Here is a 22,474-nt window from a genome sequence, read left to right on the forward strand (position 1 = left end):
TGGAAAAGACTACTTTTACACAAAGAAAAAAAAGTTCTGGCAGGTCACTAAAATACATAGAGGCTATCTTTCAGAATTTTCACAGAAGCTGAAATCTCTTATTGATCATTAGAAGAGAAAAAATTTTAAGCCTTAGTAATTTTTTTTCATGATTTGGCATTTGTATGCCACCCATTATTTACATAGTACAATTATAACAATTATTTAAAGGTAAAATGCTTACAAAAGTCACTTAGGAAAAAAATCTAGGTCACTTTGTGTTAATTCCTTATTTTTCTTAATAACTTGATAAGCTTTCCTACACTTAAAAAAATTGTGACTGTTTTCATATAATAATAACATTTATATAGGACTTTACCATTATAAAGCACTTCACATGCATAATTTCTTTGGATCCTCACAATAAGTCTGTGATATAGGAAGTATAATGATTCTTATCCCCGTTTTACAGGTAAAGGAACACTGAGGATCATCGAGATTAAGTGACACGTCAAATGCAGAGTTGGGTGTCAGATGTCTCAAGTCCTATGCTATTTTTGCTACAACATTCTACTTTTCCTTCTGATTGATAACATAAAAAGTAGTCCTACTGTCAGTAAGCCATAAATTTCTTAAACAAAATATCCAGGAAGAAAAGAGTTTGTTTGTTTTTCCATGAATGAAATGCTGGGTTGGAAACATTCCTATAATTAGTTCTATATCCCTGTGGATGACAGAACTGCCCTATGTGTATGCACTTTCCTCTCAAAGTGCTCTCACTGTGATTGTCAATAAAGCCTTTCCATTCATTCTGTAGAATCCTGGAATCAGTATGGAAGTGACATGCTTTGATGTGCTGATAATGGAAGGCTACAACATGATTGCTGCTGCAACTGTAAATGGCATCATCATCTTATGGAACTTTGTACTCTGCACTGTCACAGAATTGTAAGTAATACTTCTCCCGAAGGGTTTTTTTCTTTTTTGCCTAATGGATATACTTCCTAGGAACCCAAAGAACCCACTTTGTTCCAAACAATGGGAAGAGACGACATAGGCTTCTTGGCAGGTGATGTTCAAAAGTAGAATGTGATCAAAGCTGGTTTTGTTTTTAAATCACAAATGGTATGGCTAAAGTGAATGAGCAGAATTTGTTCAACAGATCCCATGGAATTTGACTTAAAACAGAGAGATAAGATGATAGTTCTAGAAGGTATCTCAGAGGTCATCTTTTCCAACTCCTTCTGGGGCCTAGACAGGTTAAGTGACTTTCCCGCAGTTCTATAGGAAAATAAGGGACAGAATAAGGATTCAAACTGAAATTCTGGGACTCCAAATCCATGAGCCTACTCAATATAAATGTACACATATAGTCTTTGTGACTAAAGAAAACAGTTTCGGCTTCTGCTGGAGGGGGAAAACAAAAAATGAAAGTACAATCAGATCAAGAGGGGGAGACACTTTTGTATTTGTGTTGGCCTATATCAGTTGGTTAAAACAGACATTTCCAAACTTTTTGATTATGCTCCCCCAATATCTGTGTCACCTGTGACTCATAAAGAATTCTCACAGAAAAGGAGCTCCTGCTCTAGGCTGAAGTAGATCCAAGCCCAGTCCTGAGGGCAGTATCACCCCAAAAAGAAGAGTCAGGCTTTTCTCAAATTCTCTCACTCATATATCCTACGCTCTGGAGTTGTGGGAAAGGTATGGGCAATATCTAGTTTTGTTTTGTTTTGTTTTTCCTCAGGGGATTAATAGATCCCTTCTAAAAATATACTTCCTGAAAACTGGTGACAGGAGCCAGGTCAGTAGCAGCTCAATCAATCAGTTGGAAAGTTTAATTAAGAGCCAACCCTGGAGATTTAAAACAAAAAAGGTCCTTGTTCTCAAGGAGCTCACAGTCTAATAGAGGAGCTCATAATCTAACCTCATCTCTCTGAATCTCATGGAAATCATCTCACTGGGGCTATGCTAAATTTATAGTTATTAAACCCAGGTCTGCCTTGGCCCAGTCTCCCGGACCCTCTGGGAATAAAGCCAGCACCAGGGACAGCTATGTGGCACAGTGGATACAGCACTGGCCCTGAAGTCTGGAGGACCCGAATTCAAATCTGGCCTCAGACAAAACACTTGATACTTACTAGTTGTGTGACCCTTGGTAAGTCACTTAACCCCAATTGCCTAAAAAAAAAAATTAAAAATTGAAAAATTGAAAAATAAAAGAATAAAATAAAGCCAGCACAACTATACCTTCCATAGCACCAAAACCAGACAGTAGGACCCTATCTCAGGGTGTAGTCATTGCTATTATCTCTGTATTTTCAGTCCTGGGCATCCTCATCATGGCAGTGGCACTGGTCCTGCTGAGTTGTAAGCTACTGGAGAAGCATCATACATGGCAACTACCAGGCCCAGCAGTGAAGGTCAGGAGGATGCCTGGGCTCCACTGTCCCCTAAGCTGAAGCTTCCTCCTGAGGAGTGGCTCATCTGAGCACTAGATACCCCAACTCACAAAACCCAATTCTGGCATATTATAGATCTGCCCAGCATTGCATGGCAACCATCAACTTTGACAACTTCCTCCAGTAAGCATCTGGACTAACACTGAGGGTTTGGACAGTGGATGCTTGTGAAGAATGGTCAGAAGAAGCTTTAGGATGAAGCTGTGCTCAGGACTGAACCTGGGTCTACTTCAGCCCAGATCAGGAGCTCCTTTTCTGGGAGGGCTCTCCCTGGGCCACAGCAACACACATATTAGGGGGAAGCTTAATTTAAAAGAACAAAAGTTGTTGACCATAATCACTTTCAATGTACCACCAAGCCTTCTATGGATTTTAGACTTTCATCTGTCAACTTTGGCCTGGGACTAATGATAGCTGTTTTTTTTTTCCTTTTGTTGTGACTCATACTACTACCACTTGACCCTTTCACCATGTCCTGCTTCTTCTGCCCTTCAATCCTGTTTTCTTTGACTTTTAGCAGCTCCATGTGATTGAGGCAGCCCCTTTACGACTTAAAGGCCTGGGTGTCCTATTGAGGTTAGCTAGATTTGAAGATCTATTTCTCTCCTTGTGGGGAGAGGCTGCCACATCTAGAGCCCACATCTAGGGGCTAGAAACTGACCCCCCACCCCCAGGCCATTCTTTTAACATTCTTCCTACCCTTCTTGATTCCACCTTTCTTCCTGGTAAATGAAAATAGGTATTTGAGCTTCTAAAGGGAAGGGACTAAAAAAAAAAAAGATAGTGGTTGTATGAAGTAGCAGATATTAGGTATAGGTCAGCTATTTATTTTGTTGTTGTTTAGTTGTTTTTCAGTTGTGTACAACTCTTCATGACCTCTTTTTGAGGTTTTCTTGGCAAAGATACTGGAGTGGCTTGTTATTTCCCTCTCCAGATCTTTTTTTTTTTTTGGTTAGGCAATGGGGTTAAGTGACTTACCCAGATACACACAGCTAGTAAGGGTTATGTGTTTGAGGCTGGATTTGAACTCAGGTCCTTCTGAATCCAGGGTCGGTGCTCCATCCACTGCGCTACCTAACTGACCCCTCCAGATCATCTTACAGATGAGGAACTGAGGCAAGCAAAGTTAAGTGCCTTGCCCAGGGTCACACAACTAGTAAGTGTCAAAAGTCAGATTTTAACTCAGGAAGATGAATCTTCCTGATTCTAGACCTGGTACTCTATCCACTGAGCCACCTAGTTGCCTGGATAAGTCCATTATAAAGAGTTGGACATGACTGAAAGACAACATTACTAGCCATATGAAAAATGCTATCCAAAACAACTCTAAGATTTCACCTCATACACAGTAAATTGGAAAGGATCACAAAAGATAGGAATAGTTCATCTGTTGTGGGTTGTAGGAAGATAGGTATGCTAGTGCATTGTTGGTAGGTTTGTAAATCAGTAAAACTATTTTGGAAAGCAATTTGGAATTGAAATTGGAAAGAAAGTAACTAAAATGTCAATACTTTTGACCTAGAGAATCTACTTACCAAGCATAAACCCCAAAGAAGACATAAGAAGAAAGTGTTCATATACACCAAAATATTTATAGTATCAATTTCTGTAATATCAAGAAATGAAAACAAAGTAGATACCCATTGACTGGGACATGGCTAAACAAATTGTGAATATAATGGAATATTACTTCTCTGTAAGTAACAATCAATATGATGAATACAGAGAAGTACTGACTATTTTTATGAAGTGAGGCAGAGTAAGTAGAGGCAAGGAAACAACATACATAATAACTACAACAGTGTAGATGGAAAAAACGATTATAAAGCCATAAAAAGTAAATGCTGCAAAAATTACAAAGAACAAGCAATGCTCAAATGAAGAGATATATGAGGGCACGCTCCTATCTCATTCCTTTGCAGAAGTGAGAGGAATATAGATGTGAAACATTGCATAAATCTTCAGATCTTTTTGATATAGTGATTAGTTTTGCTGACTTTTTTCTCCCTCTTTTTAAAATTTACAATCTCGGGGGGAAAGAAGGATATTGGGAGAAATGTTGGTGCTATAAAAATGGAAGTTTCAAAAAACAGACTCACTTATTTGAAGATAGGTGAGATGTTTTGTTTTGTTTTGTTTTAAAGAAACTGTCATGTTTTCAAAGTATTATTGCCCCCATAAAACAAGATTTGACCAAATGTTACTTCATGTGGGGGAGGTTATACTTTGCTTGGGATTCCTATAGGCATAGGAATTTGCAAAGCATGATTTTTACTCACATTCAAACATATGTATTTTTTCTAGGCACAGACCAGAGGATGCCCTTATTCTAGACCCTGACCTGGATCCTGAACGCTTAAAAGTTAATGCCATGTTATTCCTCTTCCGTAGCAGTGATTGCGTAAGGTAAGATGGTGCTTATTCTTTGAGTAAACCTCCCAAGGCCCAGCTGTTAGTTAATCTACGTCAATAGGTAGGAGATTTTATAAATATATCTCCTATTTTACTGCAGCTAGGGAAGCTAGCTGGTGCAGTACACAGAGCACTGGGTTTGGAGTCAGGAAGACATGAGTTCAAATATGGCCTCAGATACTAGCAATTTGACCCTGGACAAGTCACTTGTTTGCCTCAGTTTCCTCATCTGTAAAATGAACTGGAAGAAGAAATGGCAAACCACTCCAGTATCTTTGCCAAAAAAACAAACAAACCCAAATGAAGTCATGAAGTTGTAGTTACACGACTAAACAACAACAACCTCACTGCAAAAGGAAGGACACAGATTAGGGATAGTATTTATTAGAAAGAAGTCTGGATCTAGGCTGTCTGATTTTTTATTTTTTAGACTCCATTATCGTCTTTGGGAAAAGTATTATGGTTTTCAGGAGTTGCATTTCACCCACGTCCATTTCAACCTCCGGTTTTTCTTCTCATTAACAGCAGTGAAGTGATGGGTCCATCTGTCTAGCCATAATCAAATGTAATGGCCTTCAACACTGGGCAGAAGGGTGGAAATTCTGGTGGACTGTAAAGAAACTCTAATAGCAGAGAGGAATACATGCCATCTATTGTGTTGAGAAGAATATTCATCCAGATCTATTTTTCTTCATTGAAAGCTAGGGAGTTCTTTTTGTGTGTGTCTAAATTTTAAAAGTCACACCTTATCTGTCTGCACTTCTTGAAATTCCCTGTTTTTATGGAATGGGGATCTTTACTGAATTGTAAGATGATCATTATAGTGAAGGCAAAAGGCCAGGTATGGATAGTTCCCATCTGCTTGTTTGGTTGATGTACCTTCTGCATGTGCTCTCAATGGAATTATGATGATGTGTAAAAGAAATGCCTTGGAGATTTTGTGGAGCATGAAAAGACGTTCCATAACTTGTTTGTGTCGGCTAACTACAAGGCAAGAGGGTGTTGATTGATTTCAGAAGTATTCAAAAAGGTCTATCAACATCAGTTGAGCAAGCTGATGGGATCACTGAGGCTTAGCGAGTTCTGTGGAAACTACCCACAGAGAAAGGTAAAATATTGATGGATAATGAATTGCTAAAATTTTACACACACACAAACTTTTCATTGTTCTGTCTAGAAAAGCACCAAAGTTTCCTTTAGCTTTTTCAAGTTAACAGTACCTAGTCTAACCTTAGGCCTTTGCAGTAATAGCAAACTCTGAGGAAGCACTACAAGATTAGATAGGCCTAGGGTCCTGATTTAACAGCAATATCATCTAGTTAAAATATGATCAGAAAAGGAAATGGGCCAACCACACAGCAAGAACAAAGGCAAATGAAGTCCTGCACTGGTACCCATGAAACACAAAATGATCTAGTGAAAGGCCTCCACCTATCTATCAGCTAGATTCTCTGTGGAACATCTAAGGAAGCACATAGACAAGAATGGCACAAAATGAGAAGGCATGAAAGGATTGCAGTCTATATCATTGGCAGGAGTTCCCTTGTCAATGAAATTAGAGATCCACTGAAGTCTTATCCCTCAGGAGGTTAAATGTCATATGTGACTCTTCTTATTCTTCTCTGACATTAGGAAAATAAGTGAAGAATCTATAACTTCTTCAGCACAAAGTGATTCCACCCATGGCCTACAGAGCAATAAGGTAAGCTTAAACAATGCTTCTTCCCTTTGTTTGCATTGTTGATTTCTAAATTGTTAATCTTCATTTGAGTATCATCTTCTGTTAAGCTGGTCTTTCCCACATTACTACCTTGTGAGGTTGTAAGAATTACCTATAAGCATAAGAAGCTGGTGTCCACTCTGGGAAAGGCTTTCTACTGTTTTAATTTTAAAAGAAGTGAAAGGCTACATAATTAATTCAGACTCTCCTAGTTTTGTGATCTACTCAACATGTCATTAAGCACTCTACCTTCATTATGAGATCTCCACAACTAAGGGTAGAAGTCTATTTCCTGTGTCTGTCCTCACTAAGTAAATTTCTTTGGTGGGGGAGAATCAGGAGGGTAAATTTGTCAATAAGACTTCTTTAGGATATTCCAAAAGTCTGAATAAAATCTTTAAACTTTTTTTTCTCTTAAAATGTTCTACTTCTTAAACTTCTTTTCCCTTGAAATGTTTTATTTCCCAGGCCTTCACAGCCTTATGCATACCAAATATTCTAATTTAATCTAATATAACTTGGGCAAACCAAGTTATATTTTATATTTTATTTTAGCTTTGGATTTTAAGTCAGAAGATTTGGGTTTGAGTTACTGCTCTGACTAGCCATGTGACCTTGGAAAAGTCATTCAGTCTCTCTAAGAACCAGTTTCTCAACTGTAAAATAGAGGGGATGGAACTGGAACTACCTCAAAGGGCTATTTTATGGGAAGTGCTTTATAAACTTTAAAGCCCTATATAAGTATGAATATTTGTTATTTTTTATGTTCCTAAGCTAATATGTAAAGTGCATTTTTTTATTTTTAAAAGTTTTGTTTTATTTTCAGTTCCAAATTTTTTACCTTCCCTTTCCCTACTGCATCCACTGAGAAGGCAAGAAAAATAAAACCCATTAGAAATATGGATAGCCAAGCAAACCAAATGATACATTAGCCACGTCCAAAACATATTTGAGGAGGAAAAGAAAAAATGTTTCAATCTGAATTCTTGAGTCTGTCAACTCTCTCTGGAGATGGGTAGTATATTTCATCATGAATCCTTTAGAATTGTGGTTGGTCATTGTGTTGATTAGCGTTCCCAAGTCCTTCAAAGTGGTTTATCTTTACAATATTGTTGTTATTGTATAAATTGTTCTCTTGGTTCTGATTTCTCTTTGCATCAATTCATGCGGGACTTTCCAGGTTTTTCCTGAAACCTTCCCTTTCATAGTTTCTTACAGCACAATATTCCATCACCTTCATATATCATAAGTTGTTTAGCCATTCCTTAATTAATGAGTGCACACTCACTTTCCAATTCTTTGCCACCAATATAAAAAGCTACTATAAATATTTTATATACAGGTTCTCACAAAGGGCATTTAAAAAATATTTTACTTTTTTCCAATTGCATGTGAAAACAATTTTTAACATTCATTTTTTAAAATTTTGAGTTCTAAATTCTCTCCCTCCTTCTCTCCCTTCCCACCTCATTGAGAAGGCAGGCAGTTTGATATAGATTATACATGTGCAGTCATGCAAAACATATTTCCATGTTAGTCAGTTGTGAAAAAAAATACAGACCAAAAAAAAATCAAGAAAAATAAAGTAAAAAAAAGTATGCTTCAATCTGCATTCAGACTCCATCAATTCTTTTTCTGGAGTCAGATGGTATTTTTCATCATAACTCCTTTGGAATTTTCTTGGATCATGGATGAGAATAGTTAAGTCATTCACAGCTGATTATCATACAATATTGCTGTTAACTGTGTACACTGTTCTTCTGATTCTGCTCACTTCATTTTGCATCAGTTCATGTACGTCTTTCCAGGTTTTTCTGAAAACATTCTGCTTGTCATTTCTTATATCACAATAGTATTCCATCACAATCATATACCACAAGTTGTTCAGTCATCCCTCAACTGATAGGCATCATCCCTTCCATTTCCAATTCTTTGTCACTGCAAAAAGAACTGCTATAAATATTTTTGTAGAAATAGGTCCTCTTACCTTTTTAAAAAAAAATTTATTTGGGATTCAAACCTAGTAGTGGGATTGCAGGGCCAAAGAGTATGCACAGTTTTATAGCTCTTTTATAGCCCTTCAAATTGCTCTCCAGAATGTCTGGATTAGTTCACAACTCTACCAACAGAGCTTTAGTGTCCCAATTTTCCACATCCCCTCCAACATTTGTCATTTTTCTTTTCTGTCATATTAGCCAATCTGATAGGTGTGAGGTAGTACCTCAGAGTTATTTTAATTTGTATTTCTCCAATCAATAGTGATTTACAGCATTTTATGTGACTATAGATAGCTTTGATTTCTTTGTCTGAAAACTGCCTCTTCATAGCCTTTGACCATTTATCAACTGAGGAATGACTCATATTCTTATAAATTTGACTCAGTTCTCTAAATATTTTAGAAATGAGGTCTTTATCCATTTTACCCCTAGGATTATACTTACTTTTACTCTATAGGTGATTATTAGTTGTAATTCTAGCTCCTTTGCCCTCCAGAATATCACATTGCAAGTCCTCCAATCCTTTAATGTAGAAGCTGCTAAATCTTGTGTTAGCCTGGTTCTAGGCTGTCAAGCCAGTTTCCTTTTATGATTTTTTGAAATATGATGTCTAGGCTCTTTTTTGGCTTTCAATAGTCTTAATAATTCTTAAATTACCTCTCCTCAATCTATTTTCCAGGTCAGTTGTTTTTTCAATGAGATATTTCACATCTTTTTCAATTTTTTTTCATTCTTTCAATTTTGTTTCATTGTTTCTTGATGTTTCATGCAGTCATTAGCTTCCACTTGCTCAATTCTACTTTTCAAAGGAGTTCTTTTCTTCAGTGAATTTTTGTACATCTTTTTTTTTTCTATTTAGCCAGTTCTGCTTTTTAAGAGTTCTTATCTTCAGTTGATTTATGTGCCTCTTTTTACCATTTGGCCTGTTCTGTTTTTTCGCACTTTTTTCTTCACACTTTTTTGTGCCTCCTTTTCCAAGCTGTTGACTCTTTTTTATGATTTTCTTGCATTACTCTCATTTTCTTTTCCCAATTTTTCATCTACTTCTCTTATTTGATTTTTAAAATCCTTTTTGAGCTCTTCCAGGAATTCTTTTGGGGCCTGAGATCAATTCACATATTTCTTTGAGGCTTTGGATGTAGTTGTTTTGACTTTGCTGTCTTCTTCCAAGTTTGTGTTTTGATCTTTCCTGTCACCATAGTAACTTTCTATGGTCAGGTTCTTTTTACTCATTTTTTCCGGCCTGTTTCTTTACGTTAAAAGTTGGGCTCTGCTCCTGGGGTAGAAGGGGCACTATCACAAGCTTCAAGTTTTATGTTGCTGTTTTCAGAGCTAGTTCTTGGGGTCTGTAAGTTTTTAGTTCTTCCAAGCCCTCCAATCAGAGAGGATAGGAGGCTGAGTGAAGTGGTAGCAATCATGGCTTGAGCAGCACAGTGGTAAGTCTAGAAGTGATGAGCTTATACTGGGATGGGCATCTTGTTCTATGGAATTGAAATCAGGCTGGCCAGCAGGTATAAAGCAGAATGAGAATATCAAGAAGAGGGAGACTAGGGCAGCTAGGTGGCACAGCGAATAAAGCTCTGGCCTTGGAGTCAGGAGGACCTAAGTTCAAATCTAGCTTCAGACACCTGACACTTACTAGCTATGTGACCTTGGGTAAGTCACTTAACCCTGATTGCCTCACCAAAAAAATAAATAAATAAAATAAAAATGAAGAAGAGAGAGACTGACAATCTTAAAGTCTGAAGAGAGGTCAAAAAAGATGTCCACTCTGGTGCAAGTCCTCATCACCCCATCTCTGGACTACTTCAGTAGCCTGTGGTTAGTCTCTCTGCCTCAAGTCTTCCCCCACTTCAGTCCACCCTCCTCTCATATGTCAAACTGTTCCTCCCAAAGCACAGATCTGACCATGCCATTGAACTCTAGTAGCAACTATGACTTCCAGGATCAAATATAAATCCTTTTCTAGGCATTCAGCAATGTGAGTGAGAGGGGAAAAAAATGGAAGCACTAATCGTAGAATTTAGCCACAAAAGGAAGGAGAGATATGGTATAATAGTTAGCAGGGATGGAAGGATGAAGTGAAAGTTTTTTGAGGATGAAGGAGACATGAGAATGTTTGTAGGCAGTAGGGAAGCAGCCAGTAGACAGAGAAAATGAAGATTAGTGGAAAATGTGGAGATAAAAGGGATAATCTGCTAGAAAAGATAGGATGGAATTAGATCATTTGTACATGAAGAGGGGTTTCCCTTAGTAAGGAGAAAGGGCTACCCCTTCATGTGAGAAAGAAGTGAAGAAGGAAATAGTAGCAGCAGGTTTCTAAGTGATATGAGATAAGGAAGAGAAGAGGGAATTCTTATTAAATACCCTCAGTTTTTTCAGTGAAATATGAATCAGGGTTCTCAGTTGAGAGGATAGGCAAAAGGGAATCCATAGGATGTTTAAGGATAGATGAAAAGTTTTGAAAGTGCTCCTGTGCTAAGATAGTAAATCAATTACAGATGGGTAAAAGGACTGTTGTGCTGTAGAAAGGGCCCATTTGGGATTGTAACAAATTTGTAGTGTGCCCACTTAGCAAGGTTTCTTGATTTTCTGCAACTTAATTCAACCGAATGGGTTGAGAACAAAGGCAGTGGATGGTGGGAATAATTCAAAGCTTGAGGCTTAGCAAGGCATATTAGTGATAAAAGGGTAAGGGACTCAAGAGAAGATGACAGTGTAGAGTTGAACTAGTTCACCAAGGATTCAAGATGGGAAAGGGAGGAGAGTGGTAGCCAGTGCAGGGGTTCAATGCAGTGCCTGAGAAATGAGCAGTGGAAGGATTGAAGGTCACAGTGAGGACAAATAACAGTGTGGGATTGCAAAACAGGAAGAGGTGCAATGAGAACAGATTGTGATTAGATAAGTGAATTTCAGAGTTCCTGAACATTGAAGTGGAATAGTTGTGAGTGATGACAAAATCAAGACTATGTCCATTTCTTTGTGTAGCTTAAGTGGGGTGGAGGAGAGTAGGTCATGATAAATGAGTAAATTGAGGAACTGGGAGGTTAGGGTTATTTAAAGGAGTAACAATATGTATGTTAACGTTCCCCAGATAAGGTGGGAATTGATGAAGAAAGACTATTAGCCAGTCATTGAACTCATTGAGGAAAGAGGGCAAATTTCCTAGAGGTTGGTAGATAATAGCTACCAGAATTTTGAGTGGATTGTAAATATTGATTAAGCAAACCTCTAAGTAGAAGAGGTTACTGAATGATAGTGATATAGGGAAAGTCTTGAAGTAGAAATGGGGAGCAAGGAGAATTCCAATTCCTCCACCTTAAACAGTGAGTCTCAGAGAGCATGAGTAAAAGTTCACCCAGTAGCCGAGAAGGTTTTATTATCAGGAGGGATCCAGGTCTCAGTAAAATCCAAAAAATGGAGGGAGTAAGAAAGCAAATCTGTTACCTATGAATAGGCATTCCAGAGAGCACTGTGGAAAGGGTGGGTACCTGTAGAGTGGGACATTGTGGAAGTTGAGTTGAAGGAGATAAGATTAAGGAAGCAGGGGGGACAGAAAATGAGATTTGAACTAGAGGGGGTCAGAATGGGATGAGGAGAGTACGATAGGATAGTAGTTTGTTAAACATTGAGAAATGAGTTCAAGTCAGAGATAAGATGGCAGAGTGAACGCATGCATTCCAGTGAGTTCCTCTTCAAAACTTTTTCCAAACAGATCTAGAAAATGCACCAGATCAACAAAATAAGAGGAGGTACCAGACCCATACATGGCACCATCAGACCTGTGCCTGAGATGGGAACAGATACAAGTTGCAGCTTTTTCAACCACTATACATTTCAGGATTATAGATTCAGGGCAGAGTAAAAAAAATGACTTGCACAGGGGGGTGGTATTCTTGGATAGGGAGACACTGGGTGGTGTACCAAGAAAGGAGGAAGTTCAGAAGCCAGCAGAAATGGTGTGGCTCAAACCCTAGGTGTACAGCAGGGTCTCACTTCTAGCACAGTCTTCTGAGGCATAATGAAGGCAGAAATCTCAAACCAAATGGGAGCCTACAATTCTGCCTCTTTAAAGGAACTGAGTTTCCTACCTGGTTAACGGGAGATGAGTCCAATAGCAGTCTACTTTTACCCAGACCCAAACCCAGGTAAAGAACTTGCAGAGCTCAAACTGGGGCAGTGTAGCACTCAGACTTTGACCTGGATCAGACCACTCAGGAAGTACTGAAAGCTTGCAGGTCCTCAGCCTGTTTTTGAAAGCCTGGATTAGCACAATATTCAATACCCCCCAAGAAAGCAGCAACAGCACCAGCCCAGACCTTCCCTCCAGCAGTACTTCTGAGCCCAGCCCTGACATCAAAACTGAAGTTAGGAAGCAGACTTAAAGAATGGGTAAACAAAAAAAAGAACCCCACAGCAATGAATGATTATGGTGGCAGTGACATAAATGCAGAACAAGAGAATGACTCCAAAGCATCTACAAATATTACTTTAGAGAAAGACACAGCTTAGGCATAAATTCAATTAGAATTTCTGTAAGAAATGAAGCAAGAGTTTTGTTAAGAGTTAAAAATGTTTTTTACATATTAAATGAGAGCACTTGAAGAAAAAAAAATTAAAAAGAAATGATGACAGCTATGGAAGAAAGAATTGGAAAAGGAATTAACAGCTTAGCACAAGAGATAACAGAATTTTCCCCAATCAACAACCTCTGAAAATTAAAAGGGACCAAATAGAAGCCAATAACCCAATGAGACAACAAGAAATATTAAAAACAAAGTTAAAAGACTGGAAAATATAAGGTATCTTATAGCAAAAACAGCTCATATGGGAAAAAAATATCATGGGAAAAAAATTAAGAATCATTGAGTCCCAAAAGACAGCCTAGACATCATATTTCAAGAAATATTAAAAGAAAACTTCCCAAACCTTTTAAGAATCATTGAACGCCCCAGAAGACAGCCTAGACATCATATTTCAAGAAATCTTAAAAGAAAACTTCTCAGACCTTTTAGAACCAGGAGGCAAAGGAGGAAAATAATTCACTGGTCACCTCCTTAAAGAAACCCCAAAATGAAAATTTCCAGGAACATCAAAGCCAATATCCAGAGCTTCCAGGTCAGAGAAAAAACACTGCAAGCATCCAGAAATAAAGAATTTAAGTACCAAGGAGGCACAGTCAGGATCACACACAAATTAGGAGCCACCACCATAAAGGAGTAGAGAACTTGGAATATGATATTCCAGAAGGCAAAGGATATTGTCTTATAGCCAAGAACAACTTGCCCAAAAAAACTGTCTATGATGTTAACAAGGGGGGAAATGGATTTTTAACAAAATAGAGGAGTTCAAAGCATTCCTGATGAAATGATTAGAGGTTTAGAGAAACTCTGAAGTTCAAACACAGGAATGAAGAGAAACATGAAAAGTAAACATTAATAACAATAATGGGGGACTAAAACAAGGATATACTGTTTACATTAAAATATGGAGAATATTTGTCCCCTCTAAACATTCATTATCAGGGTTTACCCAGGGAATCCAATTAGACAAGGTGTTGGATGAGTTCAGTTATGTTCTGATGATCTTAAGAATGGAAAGAAAAGAGCAATATACTAAGGGGATGGGAAGTTTGAAAAGGAAGTTTAGGGAAAATGTTATCATATAATCAGGATGCAAAAGTAGACATCTATACAAATAAGGAGAGGATGAGGGGGAGTGGCTGACACTTGAACCTCACTCATCTGAACTAGTCAAAAGAAGGAAGAATAGACACACACAGCTGGGTACTGAAATACATTTCGCTCAATAGGGAAATGGGACGGAAAGTGGAAGAAGGGAGTAAGAGCAATCAGAGGCTGGGTAGATTAAGTCAAAGATTAGACCTAAGCAAAACAAACTCTAATAATGTACACAAATTTTCATAGCTCTTTTTGAAGTGGCAAAAATGGATATCTAAAGGGGGGTACTCATAAACTGGCAAATAGATGGACAAATTTTGATATAAAAATGGGATGGAATACTATTGTGCTGAACTCTTATCATACTAATGATGAAACATGTTACCCACCTCCTGATGGAGAGGTGAAGGCCTCAGAAAGAAGAATGAGACAAGTATTTTTTTAGGCATAGCCAATGCAGAAATTTGTTTTAATTGACTATACATGTTTGTAATGGGTTTCATTTTTCTTGTATTCTCAATTGGCAAGTGGAGTGAAGATGATTTTGGTTGATTAAAACATATAAAATATTTTTAAATTTAAAAAACTCAAATGAGTTCAGATGGCTTATCAATATGCCTAAGGGTGGAATCATATCAGAGCTTCAGGTGGTATGGAGTAGCTGGAAGAATGAGAGGAACTTATGTGGGTACAGGCTCAGATGAGGGGACCAATGGGGAGAGCATTATGGAATTGTACATCTTTCCCTCTCTGACAAATAGGCTCAAATAGGTTACCTGGAGAAGACTTATGGAGCCCTCATCCACTGAGAAACTTTGCCTTCTTCATTGCGGAGTTTTAGAGACCAATAACACTAGAAGAGCTTAACTGTATACAATTCTATACTCTTAATCATAGAAGGGGGGAAAAATCCAAATATCTTAAAGAGCCGCCATGTAATCTGGGAACCAGTAGCTTCTTCTTCCAGGCAGCCTTAAATGTTTTATTTCTAGAGTCAAGCCCCAAACCCAGTTTTAAAACAAGAACAAAACTAACAGCCATCTTCCAAGACTGTTCCATTTATTTCAATTCAATTCAATAAATGTTTATTAAGCACCTACTACTTAGACACACTGTGCTAAGTGCTGGAGAACCAAATAAGGAAAAGAAAGAAAGCCTCAAGGAACCTACAATCTACAAGAGGAAGACAATAAAAAAAAGAGGAAACTAGGGGTGGGGAGGAGACCCCAGAGGTACTCATTGCACAGGGACTTCTTGTTCCATAGAGTTGAGACCAAGCAGAGCTACAGATGCAAAGTAAGGACTTATGGCCAAACTTTCCAAAAAGTTAATGTCCAATTATTTAGGGAACTCAGAAGTTGGATTTCCCAGCTAGTTCCTTTCTCCTCTTCAAAAAACTGAAGAGATTCCATGCTTAGCTTGAAATTATGAGGTATGAATGGTCTAGATGGCTCAAGCAACTTTTTTATCTGGTTCCAGCAATCGTCCAGTGTCCAGTGCCCCTCTAGCCACCATCAACAGCTATTTCCTCTACCAGCAGTTTCTCCACTCTCCTTTTCTTCTCTGGCTCCTCTCCTGAAAACTGGATTGGCTACTTATTCCTGTTCTGATTGTTCCCATCTACTCCCTGTACCAGCGGCCTCACTCTGGTTTCTCCTGCCACATGCAGTCATCAATTGTCTCAGAAGCCTATAGCTGCCCAGTGCCCTGTAACTGCCATGTTAATCAAGTCTTAACATAGGAAACAATGCCAGGACCCGAGCATGCTGCTTCTGTCCCACTGGCTATTTTGTTTTCTTCTTCCCTCTTTGAAAAAAATTGAAGTCCTGGGCCTATCACCTCCATGACATTACTACATTTAAGTTCTACCCTTTCCCACTGAAAAGCATATTTTTCCTCTCTCATTTTAGGGAAGTAAATCAAGCATATATGAAGCTGAAACTAAAGGTAGGAATGAAATGACCACTATCTTTTAAAACAAAATTCCTCTTACAAGTGAGGCAACGGGAGTAGGGGAGCCGGGATATGCGAGGCAGGGTGTGGAGTTTGCCACCAGGTGAAAATAATTTGAAAATATTTTCTTAGTAATAATAATTGACATTCATATAGCACTTTAAAGTTTGCAAAATGATTCACATAAATTATGGTGGCTAAGTGGTACAATGGATAGAGTACTAGATCTGGAATCAGAAAGACCTGAATTCAAATCTGGCCTCGGATACTTACTAGCTATGTGACCTTCAGCAAATCAATTAACATCTATCTGCCTCAATTTCCTCAACTGTAAAAATAGTAACTATATCCCAAGGTTGTCTGTGGGAATCAAATGAGTTAATATTTGTAAAGTACATGGAGCATAGTAGGCACTATATAAATGCTAGCTATCGTCAACATCATCTCCTTTGTAGTTAACAACAGCTTTGCAAGGTAGCTAGCTCCTACAGGTATTATTGTTCCCATTTTATAGATAAGGAAACTGAGACTGAGAGAGGTTAAGTGGCTTGTCTGTCCATGGTTACCCAACTAGTAAGTATAAAAGAAAGGATCTAAAGCCAGGTTTCTCTTGATTCTAGGTCCGATACCATTTCTTGTTTACCTTGCTGTCAGTAACATGATGAGTAGAACTATGCAGTATTACCTATTCCATCGTGCAATGTAACCATGCAGATATTTCTAGAGTTGTATTGTATTTGCATGTGCTGTTTCTAGAAAATGAAACCCAACTTGAAACAGTACTACTCTTCTTTTTCTCAATCTCTTCCCCTCCACCCTAATACTTCAATCAATCAATAAGCTTTTATTAAATGCCTACTATATGCCAGGTACCGTGCTAGGTCCTGGGGATATAAAGACAACCAAATAGCTCCTGCCTTCATGCAGCTTACATTCTGGTGGAAGAGGTGACATGCAACAGATTTTTTTTTTGGAAATATACATAAAACTAATACAAGGTAACCATGAGGATGGAGGAAAATCACCAGGAGTAGTGGAGACTAAGAGGAGTTAAGGAAAGGCTTCACGTAGAATGTGGCAGTTGAGGTAAGTCTTGAAGTAAATCTGGTATTCCAAGAGGTAGAGGTGAGAAGGGAGTATATTTTGGACTTGGGAGATAAAAGCCGTTGAAAAGAGCATGGAGATAGAAGATGAAGCATCTCATGTGAGGATCAGTAAGAAGGCCAGTATGACTAGACTATAGAGTTAATGAAGGGGAGTGATATGTAATACTGAAAAGGGGGCTAGATTTTAGAAAACTTTTAAGTGTCCCAAAAAAGAGGTAAAAGGAAGTCACTGAAGTTTGGGGGTGGGATGAGCAGGATGACATGATTAGAACTTCATTTTAGGCAAGTAACTTTGACAGTTGTAGGAAGGATGGCTAGGAGTGGGGAGAAACTTGAGGCAGGGAGAATGATTATGAGGATATTAAAATAATCTAGGCAAGAGGTCATGAGAACTTGAAATTGGGTGGTAACTGTGTGAATAAAATAAAAGGATATATGTGAAAGGTACAGAAGATAGAAGCAACAGGATTTGGTAACTAGAGACAAGGATGAAAATACTCTTAATGGACCAGGGTTAATGAACATATGGTGAAGTATTTGTAATGGAACTTATTTTCTAGCTTCTCCTCTTTTTATACTCTAAATTGAGTACTAAGACCCAAAATGAATTGATCAGTTATTCCATTGGGGTTCTTTGGCCCTTTTTACTTACCTCTAATAGAAAAATTCCAGGGCAAAGAATGCAAGATATCTAGCTTTGGTTTTCTAGTTACCTTTTTTCCATTCCTGTATTAGATAAAGGTTAAGGTCCTAAACATTGCAATAACCATGGCAATCTGTTAGGTCAGTCAACAGGACAGCATTCAGGTAGCACAAAAGGAGAGACAACTGCAGGGCAAAAAAATGACACAGATATATTACCAAGTACCTTCTTAACCGAACACCCACCACCAGTCCTGGTCACTGCTCATGAGGATGGACATCTTCGAATATGGAGCATGCAGGTAAGGTTATAACATATCATTTGTTTATAATGAGAATCATTTGGGGCAGAAAAATGTTTGCAAGGAATAATAGGCCACGTTTTGTGAGTCTTCCATTAGACATTTACCAAGATTGCTCAGGTATGCCAGAGTACTCTAGTGTTCCCTAAATTCTACTTTAAAGACATTATTTGATGCCTAGCATCTAGATATTGGACACAGAATATTTTGTAGAGTGAAATACATCCTTCCCCCACCCCATAAATTTCCCATATAAATATAACTGAAAAACAATATTCATCAAACACACAATACTTAAACGGATCTATGATCTCATTGATTATAGGTATTGCTTTCAGTGAAGCAGATTTAAATCTATCCATGTCTGCCCATCATTTACATCTCTTGAACAAGTCTTCCCATTAATTTACCATGGGACAGGGGTGGTGGGATCCATCCAATCAATATGCAATGGACCTTCCTCAAGCTCTCTTGATATATGAAGAATACTAATAGAGAACTTGTGTTGGCCATCTCTTATCATCTGCTCTCATGATATGAACAGCCTACATTCTTTTTCATTTATGCATTTCTTTAATGACAGCCTTTATAACACATCTTCTTTTTAGTTTATTATTTATAATCCATTTATGCCAACCATAAGCCATTCCATTGCCCTTTGGGTGATCCTCAATTTCAATTATTAAAAGACTCACTGTGCATTTAAAGTGTATGTCCAAGATACACATGTGTATACCAGCATATATGTGTGTGATTTCTATTACTTCAAATCAAATTCACGATCCTCTGTTTAGCATTTAAAGTCATTCTCGCTCTGATTTCAACTTACCCTCCCTAAGATGATTGCACGTTACTTGCCTTCACATACTCTACAATCCAGCTAAACTGGCCTACTTTCTGTTCTCTGTGCAAAACATGTTATTTCCCACTTCCCTGCCTTTGCACAATGCTTTGCACAATTCCCTTCTTACCTCCACCTTTCAGAATCCCTAGTTTACTTTAGGATTCAGCTCAAGGTGCCTCCTACTGGAGGACTTTCTTATTCCCTTCATTGTTAATGCTCTCCCAGATCACATTTTGTATATATTCGCACTTACCTGTATAGTATGTTTCTGCTAATGAAATGTAAGCTCCTTGTGACAAGGATTTTTGTCTTTATATCCCCAGAGGCTAAAAATAGTGCCTTATATATAGTATGTGCTTAAGAAAATGGAACAGTGCTATATGGAACAGTAATATACACATATACCTATACATACATATATGTATATATACAACATATACATATAGGTATACTTGTATTCACACATATGTATGTATGTATGTGTATATGTGTGTGTCTGCATGTGTATATATATTTAAGATACATAGGATCCCTTTCCCTGAATGTCCTTCCCTTACCCTGATGGACAGAGAGGCTGAGATTTGACAATAGGTGATGACAAAAAGTAAGGGCAGACACATAGTGGAAGCCAGGAATGCCACATTCAGGGTCAAAAATTGGATGAGATCACTAAGACAATACTGGTGTCAGGAGTGTTTTTTAGTTGGGTTGAGCTACTGGGTCCACTCACTGTCCTCTGAGATGAACTAGCTTCAGTTAGAAGATGCTGGAGGTGCCTATAGCAATGAGACAGCCAAATGAGACCAGAAAATATCATTGGCCATGGAGTTTGTTTACTCACAAATTCACTTGGATCTCAAGCACATTTCCCATGTTGTAAGCCCTGGGTCCAGAATTCTTCCAGGGTTTCTGCCTTTTCCACACGTGAATCAAACATTAAGTAGGCACTCCTTGCCACTGGAAGGGGAGAAGCAAAGGGGAACTAAACAAATTCAAATAACATCCTCCCTAGAACTCATTGTTGGAGCAATTCTGTACAGTGTGGAGGACTTCCCAGATTGAGGAAGAATGGTGGGTTCACAATGATTTGATAGATATTTTATTATTTTGTTATACATTAGCTCCTTATGTACTATTTGCCTATCAATTCTATGCTTAAAAAAACTAACATCACATATAAAATCTGAGCATGATTCTCTATTCTTATGTAAACTACATTGTACTGAGGTTATATGACTACCACTCACTAAAATATAATAAATTCAGAAAGAGGAATGAGTTCACTAACAGGTGGAGGCTAAAGGGCTAAAATCTGACTGTGTAATTCCTTAAATACACACAGCCCTTGCCAACTAGTTGTTGCTACCCCACAGAAAGATTTAGAGCTAAGAAACAGTAGTTCTCTAGTTCTGAAAAACATAGAGCATGACACTTACTCTTCCTCCTAGTGGGGCACACACAAACCACAAGGGTGAGCATGGGACTTCCCAGGATCCAGATCTTTTGAGGTGACAGTGGTTAAACAATTAATATAATAGTCTGAACAATAGGCATTGCTATTTCATTTGTTTTTTCCTCTGTCGGTAGTTAAGTCAAACTTAGAATAATTATGGATCTCAGGTCGTACTGTAATGTTCCACAGAGGTTCCCAAAGTGGGTGATATTGCCCCCTGGGGGATGCTAGAATGATCCAGGGAGGTGGTGGTAGCCTCTGGTGCAAGTGGGGGGCACTGAATAAAAATAAGGGGGCTGTGGAAGCATAAGGAAAGAAGAGAAGAGAAGAAAATTTTGGAAAATTGTTCATACATGTTTCATCTGTTGTGTAACAGAGTTACATTATTTTCCAAATAAACACAGAAAATGCAAGTTATAATGGATCAGGGGTCAAGTTTGCCAACAGGTCTTAACAAGCAAATGTTGGCAGGCAAGCGTGTCATGCATTGTCGGGAAGTCCAGAATGTATTGGCAGGAATATGTGAGTGTAATGACTTGTTTGCAATATAATACTATATAATTATATGATGCTATATTGTGTCATCAAAATTTCAATGCAGGACAAAATCCAAAAATTTATAACAAATTATTAAATTTAAGATCCATCATTTTAAAAAATATTTTATATTTTTGAAATGGTGCAAATTTTTTTTAAAAACCACTAAAGGGTTAAAGAAAGTAGATTTCCAGGGAGGCCCTGAGTAAGTTTTTAAAAGGGAGCAGTAAACCAAATAAATTTGGGAACCTCTATTCTAGGATATGATACAACCAGCACAATGTTATCCACAAAGAAAAGCATTCAGAGGACTTCACCATCTATAGGAAATCACTATTCAACTTGAATTTTGCACTAGATAGCCTCCATCTTAACAATTTTGGCCAGCATCCACATGTTTTGTGCCTCAGTTGATATCAATGATCCCTTATGTCATCAAACAAAATTTTTTTTTTAGTTGTTATATCTTTTTTTTTCTTTTTGCAAGGCAATTGGAGTTAAGTGACTTGCCCAGGGTTACAAAGCTAGTACGTGTTGTGTGTTGTGTGTCTGAGACTGGATTTGAACTCAGGTCCTCCTGACTTCAAGGCTGCTGCTCCATCCACTGTACCACCTAGCTTCCCCTAGTTGTTATATCTTTAAAAGAATCTTACATAATTTTGGCACATGAATGGGAGACACATTATTGAAAGAGAATTTTTTTTAAGACAGCATTTTACACTATTAAATCAAGCACTTTTTATATCATGGTGGGACTTAATAGTCTCTATATCATTCAGTCAGTTATGGAACAGTAAAGATGGGGTCAATTATGGACACTTAAATGTGAAAACCTTATCAAAGAATGCTTTCTTATTAAGGAATATCCACTCGCTTAGCAAGTACAGCAATACATATATACATTCCTCTCAAAAAATTTTCTATAGGTAGAAAAGTGATCATGTATGTTCTCTTCGAAGACTTTCTCTGATAGTGGTCAAGATTTTTTCCCCACATTTTTGGCATTTTTGTAAATATTGAGAATTGATCTCTCAATTCCTTCAAAATTGTATCGCCTCTATCACAGAACCCCTCAGTATATTTGATCTACTTCTGGTGTTCTTCCCATTTTTGTCTTATTCAGTGCTACTAATTTTAGAGTTGAAATACAGGTTCAACTACCCTTGATGATGAAAACAGTTTGTTACAAAAATATTTGCAGATCATTTCCATCTTTCATGAATTTGTTGTCTTTCTTTCAATTTCATCCTTAAATGCCTACCAGATGATACTGCTTGAGTATTTTGCCAAATTTTCTTTAAATCATTCCCCCTCCTCTATTTTTCAATATCTTTAGAAGCAATATTGCTCATAATAATCTACTATCCTTCTCTATAAAAATGACTT

General features: G+C 37.8%; 1 protein-coding gene across 6 annotated transcripts in view; it reads left to right on the forward strand.

Moving 5' to 3' along the window:
- WDR64 (WD repeat domain 64) overlaps window positions 1-22,474 on the forward strand; it is a 174,253-nt gene that overhangs the window by 115,748 nt on the left and 36,031 nt on the right. For all 6 annotated transcript variants that reach the window (XM_020982060.2, XM_078156256.1, XM_078156257.1 and 3 more), the window contains 5 exons: window positions 797-927; window positions 4,746-4,847; window positions 6,486-6,555; window positions 16,162-16,198; window positions 18,094-18,254. In XM_020982060.2, coding sequence (XP_020837719.1) covers window positions 797-927; window positions 4,746-4,847; window positions 6,486-6,555; window positions 16,162-16,198; window positions 18,094-18,254 — 501 coding nt within the window. The remainder of the gene's footprint in view (window positions 1-796; window positions 928-4,745; window positions 4,848-6,485; window positions 6,556-16,161; window positions 16,199-18,093; window positions 18,255-22,474) is intronic.

Source organism: Phascolarctos cinereus, unplaced genomic scaffold, assembly GCF_003287225.1.
Source record: "Phascolarctos cinereus isolate Bilbo 61053 unplaced genomic scaffold, phaCin_HiC Scaffold_5;HRSCAF=322, whole genome shotgun sequence".
In the NCBI taxonomy this organism is placed as follows: Eukaryota; Metazoa; Chordata; class Mammalia; order Diprotodontia; family Phascolarctidae; genus Phascolarctos; species Phascolarctos cinereus.